The sequence below is a fragment of the Pipistrellus hanaki genome (genome assembly GCF_964339955.1).
Source record: "Pipistrellus hanaki genome assembly, chromosome: 8".
Lineage (NCBI taxonomy): Eukaryota > Metazoa > Chordata > Mammalia > Chiroptera > Vespertilionidae > Pipistrellus > Pipistrellus hanaki.
This window is the reverse complement of record NC_140510.1, coordinates 17,262,308-17,283,307: the sequence shown is the minus strand read 5'-3', so window position 1 is coordinate 17,283,307 and position 21,000 is coordinate 17,262,308. Positions and strand designations below refer to the sequence as shown.

Genomic DNA, 21,000 nt, shown 5'->3' with positions numbered 1-21,000 from the left:
GTGAAATTGAGATGAGTCTTATCAAAACACATTATGTTTCTTTTGGCAGACAGACATGCTGAATCATTGCTTGACATTTGTCACGATACAGAGTCTTCTCCAACTGATATGACAGTTACCCAAAACCAAAATGTTCTCTTGCAAAGTGTCAGCAGCCGTGAGGTAAGATGCTCTCCTAAAGAAACAGCCAACGAAGAATGGATACTTCATCTCCTGCTTCATTTGTGTTGCTTGAATATTTATAGCAATTACTACAATTATATTTTAATGTAATCATAGAGAAATTTAAAGCACAGTAAATAAGACAGTATCTTGGAGTTTAATCTCAGAGCAGTAATTAGCTAGTCAACTCTTAGTCTCATACATTGAGTGTGTATATGTGTGCACCTAATACCACAAAATATTGTGACATCCACACTAAATCATGAAGTGTGGCTTGTCTTTATGGATGTTAATGTGGAAGAGGAGAAGATCATGAATCTGATCGTGTCACATTCATCACAGGGTACCACAAAGGCGATGCCTCCTCTTGTCTCTAGCTGTCACCCGCTGCCTGTGATGAAGGACTCCACCAAAGGTTCCTATTACTATAGTAACAATACAAGTAGCTCACATGGTGATCCATAGGAAACTGTGGAATGGTACCCAAGAATTTACAACAAATTAGTAACAGTGGTTGTCTATGGGGAAGGTGTAGATGTACTTTACACGGTATCCTTATTCGTACTTTTTGAGTTTTTATAAAAATTAACATAACCCAAAGACTTAAAAATATTACTACTCAGTATTTCATTGATCAGAAAAAATATGTCTACAAAATTGTTTATTTTTAAAAGTTAATGAGTATGGACTATACTATTTAAAAATAATAATGAGTTTTGGAGTTGGTGGAGTAAACACGTTTCAGTCCCTTTCTCCTTTCAAAAATCATCCCCAAACAACAAAGAAAATGAAAACAGAAAAAAAAAATTAACCTTTTATTTTTAAATAATTATAGATCCACAAGAACTTGTACATAGTGGTCTTTTGTGTCCTTCACCAACTTCCCCCAGTGAGAACTATTGTTCTAACTTTAGTGCATTGTCAAAACTAGGAAAATGACATTGACACAATGCAATAAACTAGACTACAGACCTTACTTGGATTTCACTAGTCTTTGCATGCATGCCTTTCTCTTTTTTTCTGTTTGTGTATGTCTGTGTGCAGTGTTCTATGACATTTATTCACCATAATCAAAATATAAAACTGTTTTGTCACAAGTAATTCCCTTTACTACCCTCTTTATAACCAAACACACACACACACACACACACACACACACACACACACACTCACCTCTTCTGTAACTCCTGGCAACCACTGATCTGTTCTCCATATCTATATATTTTTTAATTTCAGAAATGTCATATAAATGGAATTATCATATATTTACACTTTTGAGATTGGATTTTTCTATTCAGCTTGATGCATATATGCTGATAGATCCAAGCTGTGTGTGTCAATAGTTTCTTTGGATGACTAAGTAATATTCTGTGATACAGATGTCCCCCAGTTTATTTAGCCATTCACCCATTGAAAGACATTTGGGTTGTTTCCAGTTTGGGGCTATTACAAATAAAGCTATGATGAACATTTGTGTACAGATTTTTGTACACACATATGTTTTCATTTCTCTGGGATACATACCCAGGAGTCCAATTATTAGATCATCTATATGTAATATATGTTTAACTTTAAAAAACAATTTTCCAGAGTGAATCTCCTATTTTATCTTCCCACCAGCAATAAATCAGGGATCCAGTTTCTTTACAACTTTATCAACATTTGGTACTGTCAGTATTTTTTTTATCATAACTGTGTGGTGGTATCTCATTGTAGTTTTAATTTGTATTTCCCTAATGACCAATGCTGGACATTTTTTCATGTGTTTCTTTGCCATCAGCATGACTCATCTAAGTCTTTTGTCCATTTTCTAATTGGATTGTTCATTTTCTTATTTTGGGGTTTAAATAATTCTTTATATATTCTAGATATATGATTCACAGATATTTTTCTGCTAGTTGAAAAACTTGGCTTACTTCTTCCATCCTTTTTTTTTTTTTATCCTCACCTGCGGATCTGTTTTTATTGATTTGTAGAGCGTGAGGAAGGGAAAGAGGGAGAGAGAAACACTGACATGAAAGAGAAACATCCATCAGTTGCACCTCTGAGCAGGGATGGAACCTGAAATGTAGGTTTGTACCTGACTGGAATTTGAACTCGCAGCCTTTGGTGTATGAGCCAATTCTCCAACCAACTGAGCCACCAGCCAGGGCACTTTTTCGCCATTTAAAAATTTTATTTTTCCATTAGAGTTGATGTACAATATTGTATTCATTTCAGGTGAACAACTCAGTGATTAGACATTATTATAACTTATGAAGTGATCACCCTGATCTCACACTGATCTGACACCACACACAATTACAATATTACTATGTTGTACTTTACATCCCTGTGACTTTTTAAAAAAATATTTTACTGATTTTTTTTTTTTTACAGAGAGGAAGGAAGAGAGATAGAGAGTTAGAAACATTGATCAGCTGCCTCCTGCACACCTCCCACTGGGGATGTGCCCTCAACCAAGGTACATGCCCTTGACCAGAATCGAACCTAGGACTTTCAGTCTGCAGGCTGACTCTCTATCCACTGAGCCAAACCAGTTAGGGCCCCTGTGACTTTTTATAACTGGCGATTTGTACATTTAAATCTCCCCCTCTTTTTACCCGTCCCCCACAACCATCAAAATGTTCTCTGTTTCAGGTCTGCTTGTTTGTTATTTGCTTTTTGAGATTCCAATGTAAGTGAAATCAGATGGTATTTGTCTTTCTCTGTTTGACGTATCTATATTTTACTCAGCACATACACTTTGGTCCATCCATGCTGTTGCAGATGGCAGGATTTTATTTCTTTCTATGGCAGAATCATATTTCATTGTACATATGTATCACTTCATTAGCCATTCATCTGTTGAGTGACACTTAGGTTGCTTCTATATCTTGGTTTTTGTAAATAATGCTGCAGTAAACATGGAGATTCATATGTCTTTTTCATTTAGTGTTTTGGGTTTCTTTGAATAAATACCCAGAAATGTAATTGCTGGGTTCTTTGTTATAGCCTTTGTTTTCAAGTCTCTTTTGTCTGGTATAAGTATTGCTACCCTAGCTACTTCTTTTTCATGAAATATCTTTTCCCACCCCTTTACTTTCAGTCTCTGTGTGTCTTTTGACCTGAAGTGAGTCTCTGTAGAAAGCATATGTAATTGGGGCTTGTTTTGTAATTTATTCAGCCATCATATGTCTTTTGATTGGAGCATTTAATCCATTTGCATTTAAAGTAATTTCTGGTAGATATGTATTTACTCCATTTTATTATGCATCTTTTTATTGTCAACTCTGATAACAATAAGTCAGTAGATAATGTCTCATTTTGGTTTCTCAAGAGATAGCAAAGTAAATGTTTGCTAGAAATATGGAAGAAAATACCCAAAGAAAAGGGCTGGGAAGGGTGAGTAAGCAAACTGATGACCTTTTTGTTCTAAGTCTCTTACCATTATCTGGCTTTTTAATAATGTCAACCTTAAAAAAACAACCATGTCAAGCTTGATACAAATTAAAATGAACGAAGAAAAACCCACTATGTATATCCATATGACAGAAAATTATGCCTTGGTTAAATTTATATACAGAGTGTGATACTATTTGCATCAAAAAGAAAACCCCAATCCCTGTCCAGTTTTGCTCAATGGACAGAGCGTCGGCCTGTGGATTGAAGGGTCCTGGGTTCGATTCCAGTCGGGGCCATATGCCTGGGTTTTGGGCTGGATCCCCAGTGGGATGTGTGCAGGAGGCAGCCAATTGATGATTTTCTCTCATCATTGATATTTCTATCTCTCTCTCCCTCTCCCTTCCTCTCTCTGAAATGAAGAAAAAATATTTTTTAAAAACCACAACAATACCATATGTATGCGGATGTTGTTATGTAAGTAAATGCACAGGAATTTGTATGACTTAGCAAACAGACTGCTAACTAGGTGGGCTGGAAGGGAGGGTGTAATAGGGTGATGGTTAAAGGTTTATAAAAGCAGTTTTCTTAGAATAGAATGTAAAACTTGATGAAAATTAAAAGGATGAGATTAATTTGTTTGCAATGATTAAAAATTAAAATACAGAAATGGTTAAATAAGGATTCCTCTGTGACATGTGATGGGATGAAGTAGAATGAAAACTTTTAATACCACATGAATATCTAACCTTTGTTCATTTATAACTTTTCTAAACAGGTTAGAGTATTTCTTTTTCAAGATCCTTCAGTACAGCGGTTCTCGAGAGAGAGTGGTTTGTCCCCCAGGGGGCACTGGGCAATGTTTGGAGACATTTTTGATGTCACACCTGGGGTGGAGGTGCTACTGGCATCTAATGGGCAGAGGCCAGGGATGTTACTAAATATCTACTATGTACAGGGCAGGTCCCACAGCAGGGAGCTAACCAGCCACAAAAGTCAATAGCACTGAGGCTGAGAAAACCTGCTGTGTGGGGGATTTTGTCACAGAACTGAAGGTTGCATTGGTTTTGGTTACTAACATAACATACCCTGTTTCCCCGAAAATAAGACAGTGTCTTATATTAATTTTTGTTCCCAAAGATGTGCTAGGTCTTATTTTCAGGGGATGTCTTATTTTTCCATGAAGAATACGGTACACATTTATTGTTCAATGAAAATAAAGGAAATTTATTACGGTAGTACGGTAGTTGTCAACACAAACCAGACAAACTGTGAATCCTACAGTATCAAGAATTTACTCATTTATTCAATGACAATCATGTCATCATCTTCTGGAACATCATCATAACAATCTAATTCCTGAATTTCCTGGTGAATTTCTTGTGACTCCATTTCTTTCAGAATCAATGGACCAAATCTTTCATGTTTAGCCTAAGGGGGGGCCTTATTTTCAGGGGATGTCTTATATTTCACTCAGAAGGAAACCTGTAAGTAGGTCTTATTTTCGGAGGATGTCTTATTTTCAGGGAAATATGGTAGTAATTGAAATAAAATGGTAGGGTCACCCAAGGAGGAACGTTCCGAGGTCAAAGTGGTAAAGGGTTATAAATTTATTAGGTCATCTGCATACCCAGATGGGCTGAACCGCCAAATGGCACCAGTCCCCAAAGATGGGGAGTCAGAGGTTTCTAAAGGACTCTGGGCGGGCTTTTTCTGGGAGGAGAATTCTCTGTGCAGATCTGGACTCTGGGAAACTCCTGAGGGGAGAGATAATGGCCTTAGCAAGTAGAATGTGGTCTACGCAAGTGGAATACCCATTGTGAAGTGGCCTAAAGGTCAGTTCCTGGGGAGGGGTACCGATTCAATTATTTGATCAGAACTAATATAAAATACCTAGAGACCAATCTTGAAAGTGTCATAGATTAGAAATTGATAAACAAAACAGATTTACTTTTAGTTAAAAATATTTTTATTGATTCCAAAGAGGAAAGGAGAGGGAGAGAGAGACAGAAACATCAATGAAGAGAATCTTTGATTAGCTGCCTCCTGCACGCCCCCTACAGGGCATTTGCCCTGACGGGGGAATTGAATCATGTCCTTTGGTTCCTGTTTGACACTCAGCCAACTGAGCCATGCTGGCTGGGGTACTTCTACTTTTTTATGGTATATTTAAGCAATTTTCTTTTTGAAAAGGCAAAAAATCCCTTCATGCTATTACCTTTTTTGTGTGAAACTTTAAAATGTTTATTGAACTTTCTTTCTATATTTTTTCTTATTATGATTAAAGTAACTCTGAACTCATTTCTGAGAAACCGACTCTTTCACTGTTGAACTTGCCTTTTCTTCCCTCGCGCTTTTGCTAGGGCTTCAATTGCAAAACGAAAGTCATCCTTCCCTTCTTTTCTTTGAGTGAAAGCTCTTTTCCTTTCGGCTGTCTGCCCAGGTCTTTATAATTGACAAACAGAAGCAGCTGCCTTGCTTGTAGGCTCACTCCTTAGGCTCTTTACAGACTTTCCCAATCTTTTTCATCTAAGAAGAATCTTCTTTCCAAATTTAATTATGGATGATTTCTATGCCTTTTTCTCTCCTGTGGGTTTAGCATTCTGCTGTTTGTGGATGAGAATGTCCTATGTCTAGCCTGTTGCGGCCCTTTGCATTGTTGTCAATGGTTCATGAAATCCATTTGTGTCTGGGATGTGCTAGTCTAACATTTTCTCTCCTCACCTCACAACTGAATGCCATCACTTAATCAGTTCTCTTCTTTGTGGCACCTGCGCACATCCTAAGCCTTTCAGATTTAGCATTCTGAAAGGAAATAGAAAATTCTGAGCTCTTTCTGCAGGAATCTTGGCTTCCATGAAAGCCTTCAAAGTAGGCATCATTCTCTACATCCCTTTTGTTTGCGATGCTTATGGTTTCTCAGCTTATTTTTAAAAAGACATTTTTATCAGGCACTTGTAGGTAGCACATCTTTTATTCTTTCCAGTGCAAAACTTATAAATTAGGTTTGAATATCCTTTTAAAAAATGTTTTTGCTCACTGTTATTTTTATATTTTTTCTGGTTTTTGTTGAGATTCTTTGTTTTGAACTTTTCATGGTAGCAAGAAAGCAGAGTTGTTAAGAGGTCTGGATAGGACTTCTGAGTCTAGGTGTGATTCCTGGCAATACCATTGGCTAGCTATGTGACCTAGGGTAAGTAACTTAACTTCTCTGGGTCTTATTTAGAAAGAAGAAAATAGTTCCTGCCGTTAGAGTTGCGAGGATTAAATTAGTTCATATGTGTAGGTGCATAGAACAGTGTCTGGCACTACATATGTAAATGCTAGTCATTGTTACAGATTTCGTAAGTAGGTGTTCCCACACTCTGCATCTTCCAGCTTTTCATCAAGGACCTACTATTGATGAACTGAGCAGATGAGGCTGATCACAGCCCATCAATCAACACAGAAACCTGGCGTGAGAACCAGGTGTATTTTTAACACTTCCAAATGTTAAAAATGTGCTATTTTCCAAAGGTTAGCACAAGAATTTCATTGAATCATTGTCATTATGTGAAATGGTAGGAAAATATTTTGAGGTCTTATAGTGTTGTAGAGTAAGGATCTGAACAAAAATTATATATACTAAAACAATTCAGTGGTCAATAAACATCTGAAACTATCTCCAACTTTTCTACTAATCAAAGTATGCACATTCGAACAATACTAAGATAACCAATTCTACATATTGCATCACTACAAATGAAAAGTGATGATAATTGATAAGGAAGAAGATGGAATGCAGCACACTCATGCACAGCTGGTGAAGTGTAAACTTTACTTTTAAAACTGTATGTGTAAAAAAAATCTTAAAAATTTTCATACTCTTTGGATCAATAATTCCATATCTAGGAATCTACTCTAAAGAAATAATGCAAAATTAGGGCATTAATTGCACAGGTGTTCCCAGCACTATATGTAATACGTAAGAAGAATTAAAAACTGCCTACTAAGCATATAGTGCTAATGTTATAAGACTCATGGGCTGTTATGACCCCTATAGGTATTTTTTTGATGAAAAGAAAATTTAAATTCCATTAAAATGACATTTGCTTAGTAAATTGCTGTGTAATTCATGCTTATCTTAAGATATTAAATTATAGGATGCAACTATATACTTAAATTCTTAGAAAAAGACAAAGGAAATATAATTAAATTAATGTTTTCAAATGTCAAGAACAGTTAACAACGTTTGCTTTTTATTTGTAGGAATATAGGTGATTTTTCTTCTGCTTTAAAAAAAAGACTATTGTGTATTCCCATATTTTCTAAAAAGAGGATCTCCCTCCCCACTTTGTAAACTGGATGGGAGGAAGAAGAAATTTGCCAGGTAGTGTAGGATTTTCGAAATGCAGAGAAGCATGAGCAGTGAAATTGACTATAGTCTAGGATCAGGGGGAACCAGTCCAGGTCTCCCACCTGCCATTGGCAACCAGGGCAGTCTGAGTGAGGTACCTAACCTTTGCCAGAAAGTAGAAGGTACTTTTAAAAGCATGACTTGCTGCATAAAAGTAAGGTATGGCAACTAAATTATTATGGTTGAATAGCTAAAATATTGTTAGTGGCAGTATAAATACGGGTTTTACTTTCATTATTTTCTATGAAAATGAAAATGAGCAAAGTGAGAAAATATAAAGGCTCCCTGGGCAAGTAATGAATGGCAGAGCGTTGCGATACTCTGCCTGCCTGTCCATCAGGCACCCGCCCGCAGAGCAAAGCCTTTTCATCCAACTGTCTCTTTAGACAGCTGGTCACCCAGATCAGAGAAGCCAGGGGCTCATGCTCATAGCCAGCTTGTGATGGGCTATTGTAACCACTACCTGCATCTGTCACTGTTCTAGGCATTCAAAAGGGCAAAATCACCAGCAGCAACTTCTATGAGGGAACCTACCCATATCAGTGAATTCCAACAAGAAAGCATTTCTTCTTTAGAGAGTTTGGAGAACTTTTTATAAGTCAAGTTGATTCTCAAACATGTTTTTCAGCATAATGATTATGTCCTAGAGCAGTGGTTCTCAACCTTTCTAATGCCATGACCCTTAAAAAAAAAAAAAAAAAAAAATATATATATATATATATATATATATATATATATATATATATATATATATACATAAAATTGATTTTTTACTGAGAAGAAGAGAGAGGGATAGAGAACTAGAAACATTGATGAGAGAGAACCATCAACCAGCTGCCTCCTGCACACCCTCTACTGGGAATGTGCCCGCAACCAATTGCATGCCCTTGACCAGAATCAAACCTGGGACCTTTCAGTCCGTAGACCGACGCTCTATTCATTGAGCCAAACTGATTTTGGCAATGCCACAACCCTTTAATACAGTTCCTCATGTTGTGGTGACCCCCAACCATAAAATTATTTTCGTTGCTACTTCATAACTATAATTTTGAACAGGTTGAGAACCGCTAGCAGGGTCTCCAAAAACCATTGGAAAACACAGACAAACATTACAATTCATTAACAGTAGCAAAATTACAGTTATGAAGTAGCAACGAAAATAATTTTATGGTTGGGGGTCACCACAACATGAGGAACTGTATTAAAGGGTTGAGGCATTAGAAAGGTTGAGAACCACTGCCCTAGAGGGTAAAACAAAGTGATGCCATGATTGGATCAGAAAGCTGGCCGAGTGAAATCAGTCCTTTGGCAGCTTCCATATGGGGCAGGGATTTCCATTCTCCGCATTTGTAAGCATTGCCCCAATGAGGCAGACGTAAAAGACCATGCTCCTTTGGGGTTGCTCACTGTGACTGCGGCCAAAGGACTCTTTCCAGTTACCCACCCAGAGGGAATTGTAGCAGCGTAGAAGCCTGGATAAAATATTGAGTTTCTATGTGTCTCTGTGTTTTCAGCTTCGATCTTCATTTTTTATTATGTAATTCATCACATCCATGTCTGTCTGAGCCTGGTGTTCTTGGGGCAGACACTTTCTCATTATTTTAGTCCTAAATACTTCATTTAAAAAGGAGTCTGCAGTGTGAAACTTTAGCCTAGAAAAGTCAACATTCACTCTGCCAAAAAAGAAAGAGAGAAAGAAGAAAGAAGGAAAGAAAGAAAGAAGAAAAGACACTGAATAACTGAGTTCCTATTTCATATTTCAGGAATTTGACCAAGATGATGACTGCAGCCATTCCATACTGGTTAAAGAAGGAGGAGGTCCGAGTGGTGATGGACAAGATTGGCAACCCAGGACAGAAGGTATCTTGGCTTCTGTCCTTGAGGTGTTTACAAAGAGAACGTGGATTATTTAGTTTCCCCCCCTAATTTCTGAAGTGCTCAGTGCAGAACTTCAGAAACACAGAAAAGCACAAAGGGAATGAAAAACCACTCATAAGTCTATCCTTTGCCCATGTCCGAATAATGAGTCTTGTCAACTTGCTCTGCCAAAACGGGCATCCCTCTGCACCCCTCTGTGTCCCTTTTCTTTTTTTTAAAAAAAAATACTTTATTGATTTTTTACAGAGAGGAAGAGAGAAGGATAGAGAGTTGGAAACATCGATAAGAAAGAATCATCCATCAGCTGCCTCTTGCACACCCCCTACTGGGGTTGTGCCCACAACTAAGGTACATGCCCTAGAATTGAACCTGGGACCTTTTAGTCCGCAGGCCAACGCTCTATCCACTGAGCCAAACTGGTTTCAGCTGTCCCTTTTCTTTATTCTACCCCACTTCATCTCAGCTAGCCATTCTCTGGCCCTTTCCTTTTTTAAAAAAAAATATTATCTCTCAACACCTACCCCCCACCCCCCACCCCCGCCTCGCCGCTGCAATCTTGGCAGCGGGGTTCAGGATCTGAAAGAGGGGTTGACACACAAATGAAAATGCTGTACAAGAAATATGAATTTAGAAGGCATTTGAAGGCAGGGTAGAGACCTCTTTCTTGAAGAGGCACAGGACTTCTCGCCTGGTCAGCTTTACTTCAATACACATTTACTTCAATACACATTTTCCCTTTAGCAATGCACACAGCAGATCAAAGATAAAGTTTGGTGAACAGTATAAGGATTATCAGATTAGAAAATTGCCTTGAGCCATTGATTTTCAGCCCTGCTGAATATCAAAGTCCATTGGCCTTCCAATATTTTCTTTCTGCATTAATATGCTAGCTGCTTTAGCCTCCAGCACCCCACCCCCCACCTCATTTCTTTCCTCACAGAATCTTCCATCAGCAACAGGGATCTGTTCTCTTTCAGATCTGAGCATTTGTCCATCTGCTGCTGACCCAGAGCTCCTGCCTTGAGTGGAAGTTGGGGGCTGAACAAGGCACTAAAGCTCTCAGTCCCAGTCTTTTATTCTATGAGGCCATAAGTCTGGAATTTTCCAAAACAATAACCCATTCCACATATGGTATCCTGTCATATCTATAAGAGCCCTTGCATTGAACAGACCACAAGGTATTTTCAAATTTTTGAGTCAGAAATTAGTCACCATAGCATCACATTTGTCTATCATATTCCACCTATAAACTTCTTAAATTAAATGTTTATTCAAACGGCTGCCATTCCTCTCCGCAGTTTTCTGACTTCCATGTCTAACACTACGACAAGCTGCCCTGTGGCTGTCTTTTTCCTCTTGTCCCTGGCAACCTCCCCAGGGTGAGGAGAGGCGGTGTTAGCCAGGCTGCGGTCTCCTCCCGCCCCTTGTGCGGTGCTGTCCTCTGTTGGCAGCCTCCTCAAGCTCACTTGGCATCTCTTCCCCAGGATGAGGGCAGAGAATAATTCAGTAACATTTGAAATAATTCACACCACGAACCCTGAAAGACCTAATTAACATAAACAAATGTTGGCCCCTTCCAAGCAGTCCGTGAAGTTGGCCTTTGACTCCCAAAGCCAAGTTCCCAGATGCCCGGCTGTGTCCCAAGCACTTTCCAGGAGGTTAAATAATGCATTTCCTCGGCTCAGTTTGGAGATGACTTGCCACTTGAGATGGGAGGGATTCTTTTAAAATCGATTTGTAAAAAAGCTAAAGCTGGCCCAGGAGGATTAGAATGGACAGTACCCTGGTGGGGTATAACCACCAAGTTACCCACCCCCTAAGTCCCAATAAAAGAAAAATCACATAGAAAATAAATAAATAAATAAATAAATAAATAAATAAATAAATAAAATCGATTTGTAGTATTTTAGGTTATAACCACCAAGTTACCCACCCCCTAAGTCCCAATAAAAGAAAAATCACATAGAAAATAAATAAATAAATAAATAAATAAATAAATAAATAAATAAATAAAATCGATTTGTAGTATTTTAGGTTTTCCTATAGGAGCCGTGATCCTTATGCAGCATCTCCAGGAAGCTCCTGTGGCCTTAAGCTTTAGTAACTTGGATTATGAATTTAAAAGAAACATGTATGTTTTTAACTTTTCTTCTCATAGTTGATACAGTCTTCAGTTATCTTCTCATAGTTGCTACAGTCTTCAATCATGTAAAGATGCAGTCATTCTCAAGAACATTCCTGTGAATACACTGCTCAGTTTCCTAACTTCCATACATTGCTTTGTCCAGAACATCCTTTTCACTGACATTTACTTATTCGGAATGTTTGCTGCATGTTTTTCTGTCTCCAATATGTCAGCTCAGTGTTTTCCCTCCAGGATGATACAAAATGTTATGAAAGACATCCATCTTCCTTTCAGACCCAAGAGTGGCCCATAGCCTCATGGGTATCCATTGCTCCATTTCTAAAATGAAGGATTCAGATTAGGTGACCTCTCAGCTCCTTCCAGCTCCACACAGTAATTCCAAGCCTCTCATTTTGTGCTTACAGAGTGTGGTGACAGGATCTTTGAAAAAAACATTATTTATTTATTTATTTTATTTATTTTATTATTATTTCTTTCTTTTTTTGAAAAAAAATTTTTTAAATCAACCATTCAAAAAAAAAAAAAAAAACCAACTTCATTTTTAGTGACATGTCCTTTGCTATCATATAATAGAAAACTTGCAATCAAGTTGTTTTATTTGAGAAACATCAAGAAAAGCAAACCTAGGTACATTTTCATGGTACCACATAATATAATATTGAATAACAAAGTGAGTAAATACTATTATCATTGTAAACAAAACTTTTCCTTTTAGAAATGTTTACTGGTTTTTAATGCTAGTCTCATAAATAACATGGGCACAAAAATTGAACAATAAAAATGCTTTTGTTATGGTGGCTCTTGTATGCAGGACAAAATATCCAAAATCCTTTAAAAATAATAAAAACATGATTGTCTAACCACTGTGCTGAACACCTAAAACTAATATAAAATAATAATGAATATAAGCTGTTAACATAAAATTTAAAGTTCTTTTTAAAAAACACCTCAATTGTGGCAAGGAAGGGTGTGTGAGAGACTGGGACTAATAGGTGTTAGGTTTGAGGTGCAGGAAACTGAAGTCAGAGACCACCAAGACATGTTAAAGTAAAGTTAATTCCCCAGTAATGAGCGGGATTCATTCCAGAGGTAAAGAAATCAGAATTGAAGGAGTGGGAAGAGGAGAAAGGACCCAGCCGGGCTGTCTTCATAGATGGCGATGGAGAGAAGCAACACGTGGCTGGTCTGGGGATCTTTTTAAGGGGAGGAACAGGAAAAGGTTGGACCGAGGGCGGAGCAGGAAGGGGTGAGCTCCAGGGCACTTTGGCATGCACTGATTGGTGGTTCAATGTCCTGGGGATGTCTCTGAGGCAGATGCCAGTAATGTCATAGCTCCGCCCACCAGTTGGGGGGGGAGGGAGAATCTCAAAATAGGGAAGATGTGTGGACATTGGAGGCCGTGGAACAGCAACCAATAGAGCAAAAAAGGATGATTACACGGGAGAAGGGACAGTTAACAGACTGATGTATTCAAGAATTCTTAGACAATTCAAAGGACCGTACACAAAAAGCTTAACTCTTTGAATGATGAGGGACACAACCTCCTGAGAACAAAGTAAAAGGAGAGCAGAAGCATCAAATAAAAATCTGACATAAAGAAGTGGATCTTGCTCTAGAAAGACCTCGAAGCAGCCATGCCAAAGGGCAAAGGAGCAGGTTATCTGAGGCAGAGGCGAACTCACCGTCTGAGGACTGTAACCACAGGGCCACACATTGAGCCTCAGTGTTTTGAAGTAGACATGTTATTTTCAAAAGAACAATTCCTCATACAACATATTCTTTAAAATTAATACAAGAATGTGTATGACTCATCTTCCATCCATCTCTCTGATTTTTTTTCATGCCCTTCAACTCTAAGGTTAGGTCATGATTGAAAGTATCCACCGTTCCAATAATAAAGGGAATAAAATTATTCTGAAAACTGCAAAACTTAAAAAAACAATAAAAAATTAAAAAAACAAAACAAAACACCTCAATTGAGACAATGTTGATAATGATAGCATCAAGTAACTTTCCCAAGGTCACCAAAGAAGTGGAGGAGGGATGTAGACTCAGACTCGTGCCCTGCTCTTGTCTTCCCTGCCATACACACGGCTTCCCCAGCCATCGGCCAGTGGGCCTGACTTAAACCGGGCTCTTCCGGGCACACGCAGACTGAATCCATGCTCCGACAAACCCACGGACAGGGCAGGCACTGCGTCTCCTTAGTACAATGCTCCTCTTTGCTTCCTATTTATCGTCTCGGTGAGGGCCACAGCTGCACCTTGTTTATTTCTACATCTTCAGCACAAAGCCTCGGGCTTGGCATACACACTTCAAACAATTTTGTTAAATAGAAGAAAAATGAATAGACGGACAAGCCTCAAAGTACAGGCTATTTTGACGTGGCTCACAGTGGTGTTTTGGTTATGTTTAACATGGTATGTGGTAAGCAAGCATCGGTTCTGCAAATTGGAACTTTCTATTTTAAGGTTTATACTGGGAATGGTTCCATGGGACCAGACAGGAGCTGGCCAAATTTACAAATACAGGCAAGCTCCTGAAGTAATATATAAATGATCCCGTGTGATTCCCACAGCAGTCCTCTGAAGGAGGTGTCATTGGTTACACTTTATAGAAGGTAGCCTTGTTTTTCCTATCCTAGGGACAGCACTGCTTGTCATAAGCCTTTATTTTACACCTGGGAAGTTTTGCTGTATGATTTTTTCTCTCTAAGAAAACACTTATTTAAGACCTATCCTATGTTGTACAGAAAAGATACAAAGATGGCTACCTCCTGGTCAATTCCGTTCTGTAATCATGAAGAACAGGTTAGCCAAATAACCGAAAATAAAATGCTTCTCTCAGTTACCACTGGACTTCATTCCTTTCTTCTTCTTTCTACTATTGTCACATGTTTCTATAGGTGTCGAGCTTATTGTTACTTTTCCGAGAGACGTCCATCACGCTCAAGAGATGAGCCAAGAAGATTTAAAAGAAAGCAAGTAAGGAATATTCTTTGAAGTGTTCGGACGAAATTTCAGTATGAAATGATAGTTGCATGGCAACCTACATTTTTAGGGAGTCCACTAAAGAGAAGAAAAAAAATCACCTGGAAGCAGGAATCACAGTAAATATTACTGTGGCAGGGCCCAGGGAAATATGTGTGGGCTCTATGTTTTTGTTGCAATGATCCATCTCTGCAGTTGTATCTTGACCGCAGCCAGAGACGATTTGAAAACAACCGGATGTAGCTGTGATCTAATAAAACTAGGAAAACAGACGGGAGGCCATGGTTTGCCTTCCCTGCCCCAGAGCTGCTTGAACTGTGTCTGTGGTCTTTCCGTTACCAGTCCACAATGAAGTCAGTATAAACTTGAAAATTTAAACACTTAAAAAGTTGCATAGCAATTTCACAAAGTAATGTTATGTTCATGGATCTGGTAATAGAAAAAAAGGGGGGGGGGCTTTAAAAAATTTTTTTTCATTTCTTTTTTATAGTAATTCACTTTTTTTGTTGTTGTTGTTAATTCTCACCCGAGGATATTTTTTTTCATTGATTTTTAGAGAGTGGAAGGGAGTGAGGGAAGAAGGAAGAGTAAGAGAGAGAGGTTGATGTGAGAGAGACACATTGATTGCTTGGTGAGGATTGAACTTGCAACCCAGGTCTGTGCCCTTGACCAGAAATCAAACCTGAGACCCTTTGGTGAACAGGCCAATGTTCCAACCAATGAGAACACTGGCCAGGGCTGTAGAAATTCACTTTTATTACATTTTACAAAAGTGTCAGTCCACAATAGGCTGGAAGTTTAAGCATTGATCCTTTCAGCAAAGACAGACTGAGAAGCACTGGCTGGTTAATGCCTTTGGAGAATAAGAGGGTGCCCATGGCCACTCTGATTTCTCTGCTCAAAACAGGGGCTGGGAAAACTCAAGGGTGGGGTGCAGAGGCCAGGCGGGGTGGGGAGCAAGAGGAAGGGTGGAGAGGTCTTGTCCTTCCAGGAACACAGCCATCCTCCTCAACAGCACCGTCTGGAATGGTTCTCCAAAGTGTCTAGTGATGTCAGGTGGGCCTGAGAACCGGAGATCCGGAAGACACGGGGAACAAGTTTTAACTCCAGCTATTTCCTCCCCCTTTTAGTCAGATAACCTCCGAGCATCGAGAATGGGCACAAGCACCTTCTGTTCCTCTTACAAAGGAAATCAAGATGATGGACTTCAGAACAAAGATGCCAACCACACAGCCTTTACTCCTGAAGCCAGAAGAAAGCTCCCAGGAGCTCTGCGGTGAGAACGTGGTCTTCTTGTTACCAAGACCTTGCTCAGAACCCAATCTTTCCAAGTCTGCAGCCAGAGATGTGCCTCCCTTTCTGAAAGGCCAGCAGAGAAAATCTGAAGGTGAGTCCATTTAAATGCAGTGATTCCTTTATCCTTCGCTTAACAAATGCCTATTTATCTTCTTCTTGAGTGTTTGAAGATCTTTCCCATGAACTCTTGTTTGCGTGATGTCTATCTGTGAGACCCTTGGGGTCCACACTGAGGATGCTTTTCTGCAGGAGTTGAGTTTGCCACTCTCTCCAGCTCAAGACTCAGGACAAAAACAGAGGCACTTTTGGAGGCCAGTGTTTCCCCTTAGGGCAATGCTGTCTGCTATTTGCTTTCTACTGTCTTGAGACAATCAACCAAGAGAAGTCACCATTCCATTCTTCTCCCACATTTCCTGGCCTGACCTGCAACACAATTGTCACCATTTGTTTATATGTCTGTCTTCACCAGAGGCAAAAACCACCACACCTTCAAGCACCTGGCACCAGGCCTGGTGCATAACTATTAACAAGTGTGATTTGAATTAATAACAGCAATAACCATTTATTGAGTGCCTGCTATTTCAAGGCACAGATACGCACTGATGTTCTAAAACAATACCGCATGCTTGTTTTAGAAATGAGGAAACAGCCCCCGAAGCCTAAGAGTGGGCCGGGGTCACACAGCTAGTGAGCTACAGAGGCTGGGCTCCACCCTGGACCACGTATCTCTGAAGCCAACGTGCTTAAGCGCCTTCCCCTCTGTGTTCAGCTCACCCCTTCCTTCTGGTCCCTCTTCAGTGATGAGTAAAGGAAAGGATAGACATACTTAGTCTTGTAGTGGAGAGGGTTTAGGGAAAAGGAGGAGCAGTGGGTTGGTGCTGGTACAGACTGGTGGGAGTGTGGACGGAGAGCCTGAATTGGCCCATCAAGGACACACCCCCTTCTCCCACACATCACAGGGAACCTTGAAGGTGTACCAGAAGTAACTCTGCACACTAGACAAGCACACACGTGGTTAGGTCAGTATCTTAGTGGAAGCTGCTTATCTGAAAATGGCAGCTGCAGTTCCCCAGGCCTTGTTTCCAGCCTCTTAAAAATTTGTTTAAATGCAATTTTAAAAATGAGACAATCAATATATGTTAGTTAAGAAAAAGGCAGGAAAGGCCGATGAGCAAATAAAAACTAAAAAGCACAAATAGTATTCCAAGACCATTTCTCCTAGAATGTACTTCCATACTTCAAGATAACATGTTTATCATGATACTGCTCAATTGTTCCATTCAGACCTTAGCTATTAGAGCTGAACACTTTCACATTGCTGTTCTCACACATGGGCAATCCCCAATCTTCTCCGCCTTTGTATGGAAAACAAATCAGCACTCGGTGTGTCCATTGTTGTGACTGGGGAAATACTGTTTACAGCTGAGCTCATTCGTGTGCTGTGATGGCGTTTTCCTCCTGCTGAGACTTGGAGTTTATTACAGTCTTGATGAATGCCTCCTTTCAGTATTCGCTTACTCTGTACACCCATCCTAATCCCTCCGGATGCTGGCTGATGGACTGTGAGAAGCACTTCAGTTCAGGCACCTGCATGGCAGGCCACCAGCTGGCTAGTGTTTTTGAAGACATTGCCCTGGAACCCTCTGCCCTCCTGTTTCATTCCGTGTTGCTTGGTCTTTGGACCCACCAACCAGCTCTCTCCCTGGGGTTCCCTCACCACCAGCCTTGGCCTCCTTAGACACCTGAGCACTGGCTACTCAGCGTGCTCCTCCTGGTTTACTCCCTCCTTTCAGGGGGCACATTTTTAGTAGCTCCCTGAGGACAGTGCAGTAGTAATAGTTTTCATTGCCGCTATTTCGCTGAACTCTTCACTTTCTTCCAGTCTGTTTTGTGCTCTGTGTTTTAGAGGCATTCTCCACATAGACATTGATGAGGCCGGGCAGGTGGGGCGGGGGGTCCAGTGTCCTCGCGCACTCAGCTCCTGCAGGAAAGCATCCTCAGTGTGGGCCCCAAGGTTCCCACAGAGAAACATCGTGCAAACAAGAGTTCACGGGAAAGATCTTCAAACACTCAAGAAAACCCAGAGTTTCCCCGGAGAGGGATTGTCCAGGCTCCTGCCCAGAGTTGTGAGGCTGCTTCACCTGTCAGTGGCGGCTTTCCTCCCATCCCCTTACCCTCACCCTAGCACCCACGTCTGCTCTCAGCTGCTCCTCACTCCTTGGCATCTCTGTGCCACGCTCTCCAGAGGGTCATGCCCCCACCGCCAGTCAGGCCGGAGGAGCAGCTCCTGATGGTGGGCAGGGCAGGGAGTCTGGAACCTCCTCCTACGCAGACCGTGCAATCCCGTGTTTCAGCCTCAGCTCTCCTCACCTTCGGAGGCGCCGTGTCTCAGGGCCTGTTCTTGGTTCTTATGTCCCTCCCAGTTCTCCCCTCGGCAGGCAGTGAGCAGACAGAGGAAGCTGGCCAATCATCGATGATTATTCACCCATACGGTTTTCACTGTCCGAAATGTTGATGATGTTGCTCATCTTTTGTTTTGTCCTCAGGGTTTTTGTTGTTCTTATTCACGCCTTTTAAAATGTCTTCACTGTGTTTTAGTGAGGTTTGTGAGGAGTGTGGGGAGAAGTTTGGATGTTCAACCTTTTAACTGGAATTCTATATACATTTTTAAAAATGGGTTTTTATATATTTTTTTTACAAAGAGGAAGGGAAAGGGGTAGAGACTTAGAAATATTGATGAGAGAAACACCAATCAATTGCCCCCTATTAGGGATCAAGCCAGCACTTGACTGAAATTGAACCCAGGACCCTTCAATCTACAGGCCATTGCTCTATCCACTGAGCCAAACTGGTCATGGCTGGAATTCTAGATACATTTTAAAAGGTTTTCAAATCACCTATCAGAAAGGTCTTATGTCTGCATTCTCACCCGAGTGTTTGAGTGCCTTTCTACCTCATGTCATTCCTTACCAACACTGGATACTGTTTACCTAAATATTTATAATAATACCTGAAAGGTTTTTTAACTCAGGAAGTTATATATATGAACCCACTATAAATTATATTCAGTTGTATTTCTGGTATTAAGTTGTAGAATCTTTTCAGTAGAAAATCTCAGCCTGTAGAATATGGACTCTGTCAGGGCAAGGAATTTGTCTTCGTTGTTCACAACTCTGTCGCCATCTTCTGGGACAGTAGGCACTGGTTGAATTAATGCGTAAAGAATTGGGGGCGGTGCCTTGGCCAGCTGTGGCTGAGGGGAGGGCCCAAACCCCTCCAATTGGGATCCTCATTTTAGGTGACCATTTTTCACCTGAGAATGGCTTCTTGACCTGCCTGACAGCTTAAAAAGGTCTGTTTCTAAGTGGAATTTCAAGTGGTAGCTGTGGCTAAAAGGGTCCACAGACCTTCAAAGCATTAAAAAAAAAGGGGGGGGGGGTAGATAAGAGAGGGAAATTTCATATAAAGTCTCCAGCTTTCTTGACAATGGAGTTCTCGCAGAGATGGATTCCCCATCTGGCATGGACAGCATCAACTAGGACTTGGTAATGGGTGGCCCTTTAGCAGGAGCATGTGACTTCAGCCTACCTCTGTCCCCACCTGTCCCACTTCACTCAGGTGTGTGAGCTGCTGTGACTGTGGACACACTGGCACTTTCGGCTTTAGCGTCAAGCTGTGGAAACCACTATATATAGTGGGTTCATATATATAACTTCCTGGTGGGGGACCAAGCCTAGAAGACAACAACTAGGCTTCACACTACCTAGTCTGTCCCGTCCCCCCCTCCCACCAGCCACACAGCTCCCCTTCAGAATTTATGATGGATGCCAAGTATGAGTTCAAACACAGCTGAGAGATTATTATACATGGATATTTTGGCATTTCTGCACAGCCCAGGCTTTCTGCGCAAAAGGCACTAGGAAACTAGGTTGAATGGCGATTGAATGATACACAGGTCTTACAATTAGAGAGAGTGTGTTGCTCAGAGAGAGTCAGAGGCTGGTTTCCTCAGGAGCTGCTTGCTCACCTAGGACAACAGAGCCCAGAGACTACATCCCCCCTTTCTCCTAGGACAGCTGCTTACATTTCTCGGGAGGGGGAGATGATTTGAAGTGCCAAATGCTCTATATAAACGCTGAGCTGCGATCTCTGTGCTCATTCCGGTGGTGCAATGCACAGGTCAGCACCGGGCTCTCAGCGCGTGGCCCTGTTGGAACTGGTGCTGCGATGCCCTTTGAGTAATAAATGCTCTGTTCCCTGGCCCAGAGAGCTCGTGTGTTCTGCCAGGATGTATATATAAACATATATCAACACACATGTATACAAATGTCATATATAAGACATATATATAACATCCATGTATGAGAAACAATATTATATATAAAACAACATCCCCCTCTAGTGGAAGTAGCCTAAGGTTTTTGTGTAATCAAACCATACCCCCTTCCATATGAATTACAACTGGGATAACTCTCAATTTTGACTTTTTCAAACCTCAGCACCAAGGTGACTTAATACCCAAACGTTGGTGTGAGGCTGACTGTGTTCACTGTACTAGTGAGAATATCTAACTTTTATTACATTTTCTTGTTGTAGAGTTTTCTGCCTCTCATAAGAAATACAGCAGCCGAAGAACTGAGGTAAGATTAGTTTTTAGTGTGACTGACTATCAAAGAATTCAAAACCAAAATTCTCAACAGTTATTTCTTGGAAAAACAACAATTCACCTGTAGTTTATAGAGTAGCAAATA

At 40.5% G+C, this 21,000-nt stretch overlaps 1 protein-coding gene across 1 annotated transcript in view; it reads left to right on the top strand.

Moving 5' to 3' along the window:
* The window catches only part of MAP3K19 (mitogen-activated protein kinase kinase kinase 19), a 49,529-nt gene that overhangs the window by 15,619 nt on the left and 12,910 nt on the right, over positions 1-21,000 (top strand). Inside the window, exons 6-10 of the mRNA XM_084892272.1 lie at positions 50-162; positions 9,703-9,799; positions 14,869-14,947; positions 16,084-16,340; positions 20,846-20,889. Of these exons, the coding sequence (XP_084748398.1) occupies positions 50-162; positions 9,703-9,799; positions 14,869-14,947; positions 16,084-16,340; positions 20,846-20,889 (590 nt within the window). The remainder of the gene's footprint in view (positions 1-49; positions 163-9,702; positions 9,800-14,868; positions 14,948-16,083; positions 16,341-20,845; positions 20,890-21,000) is intronic.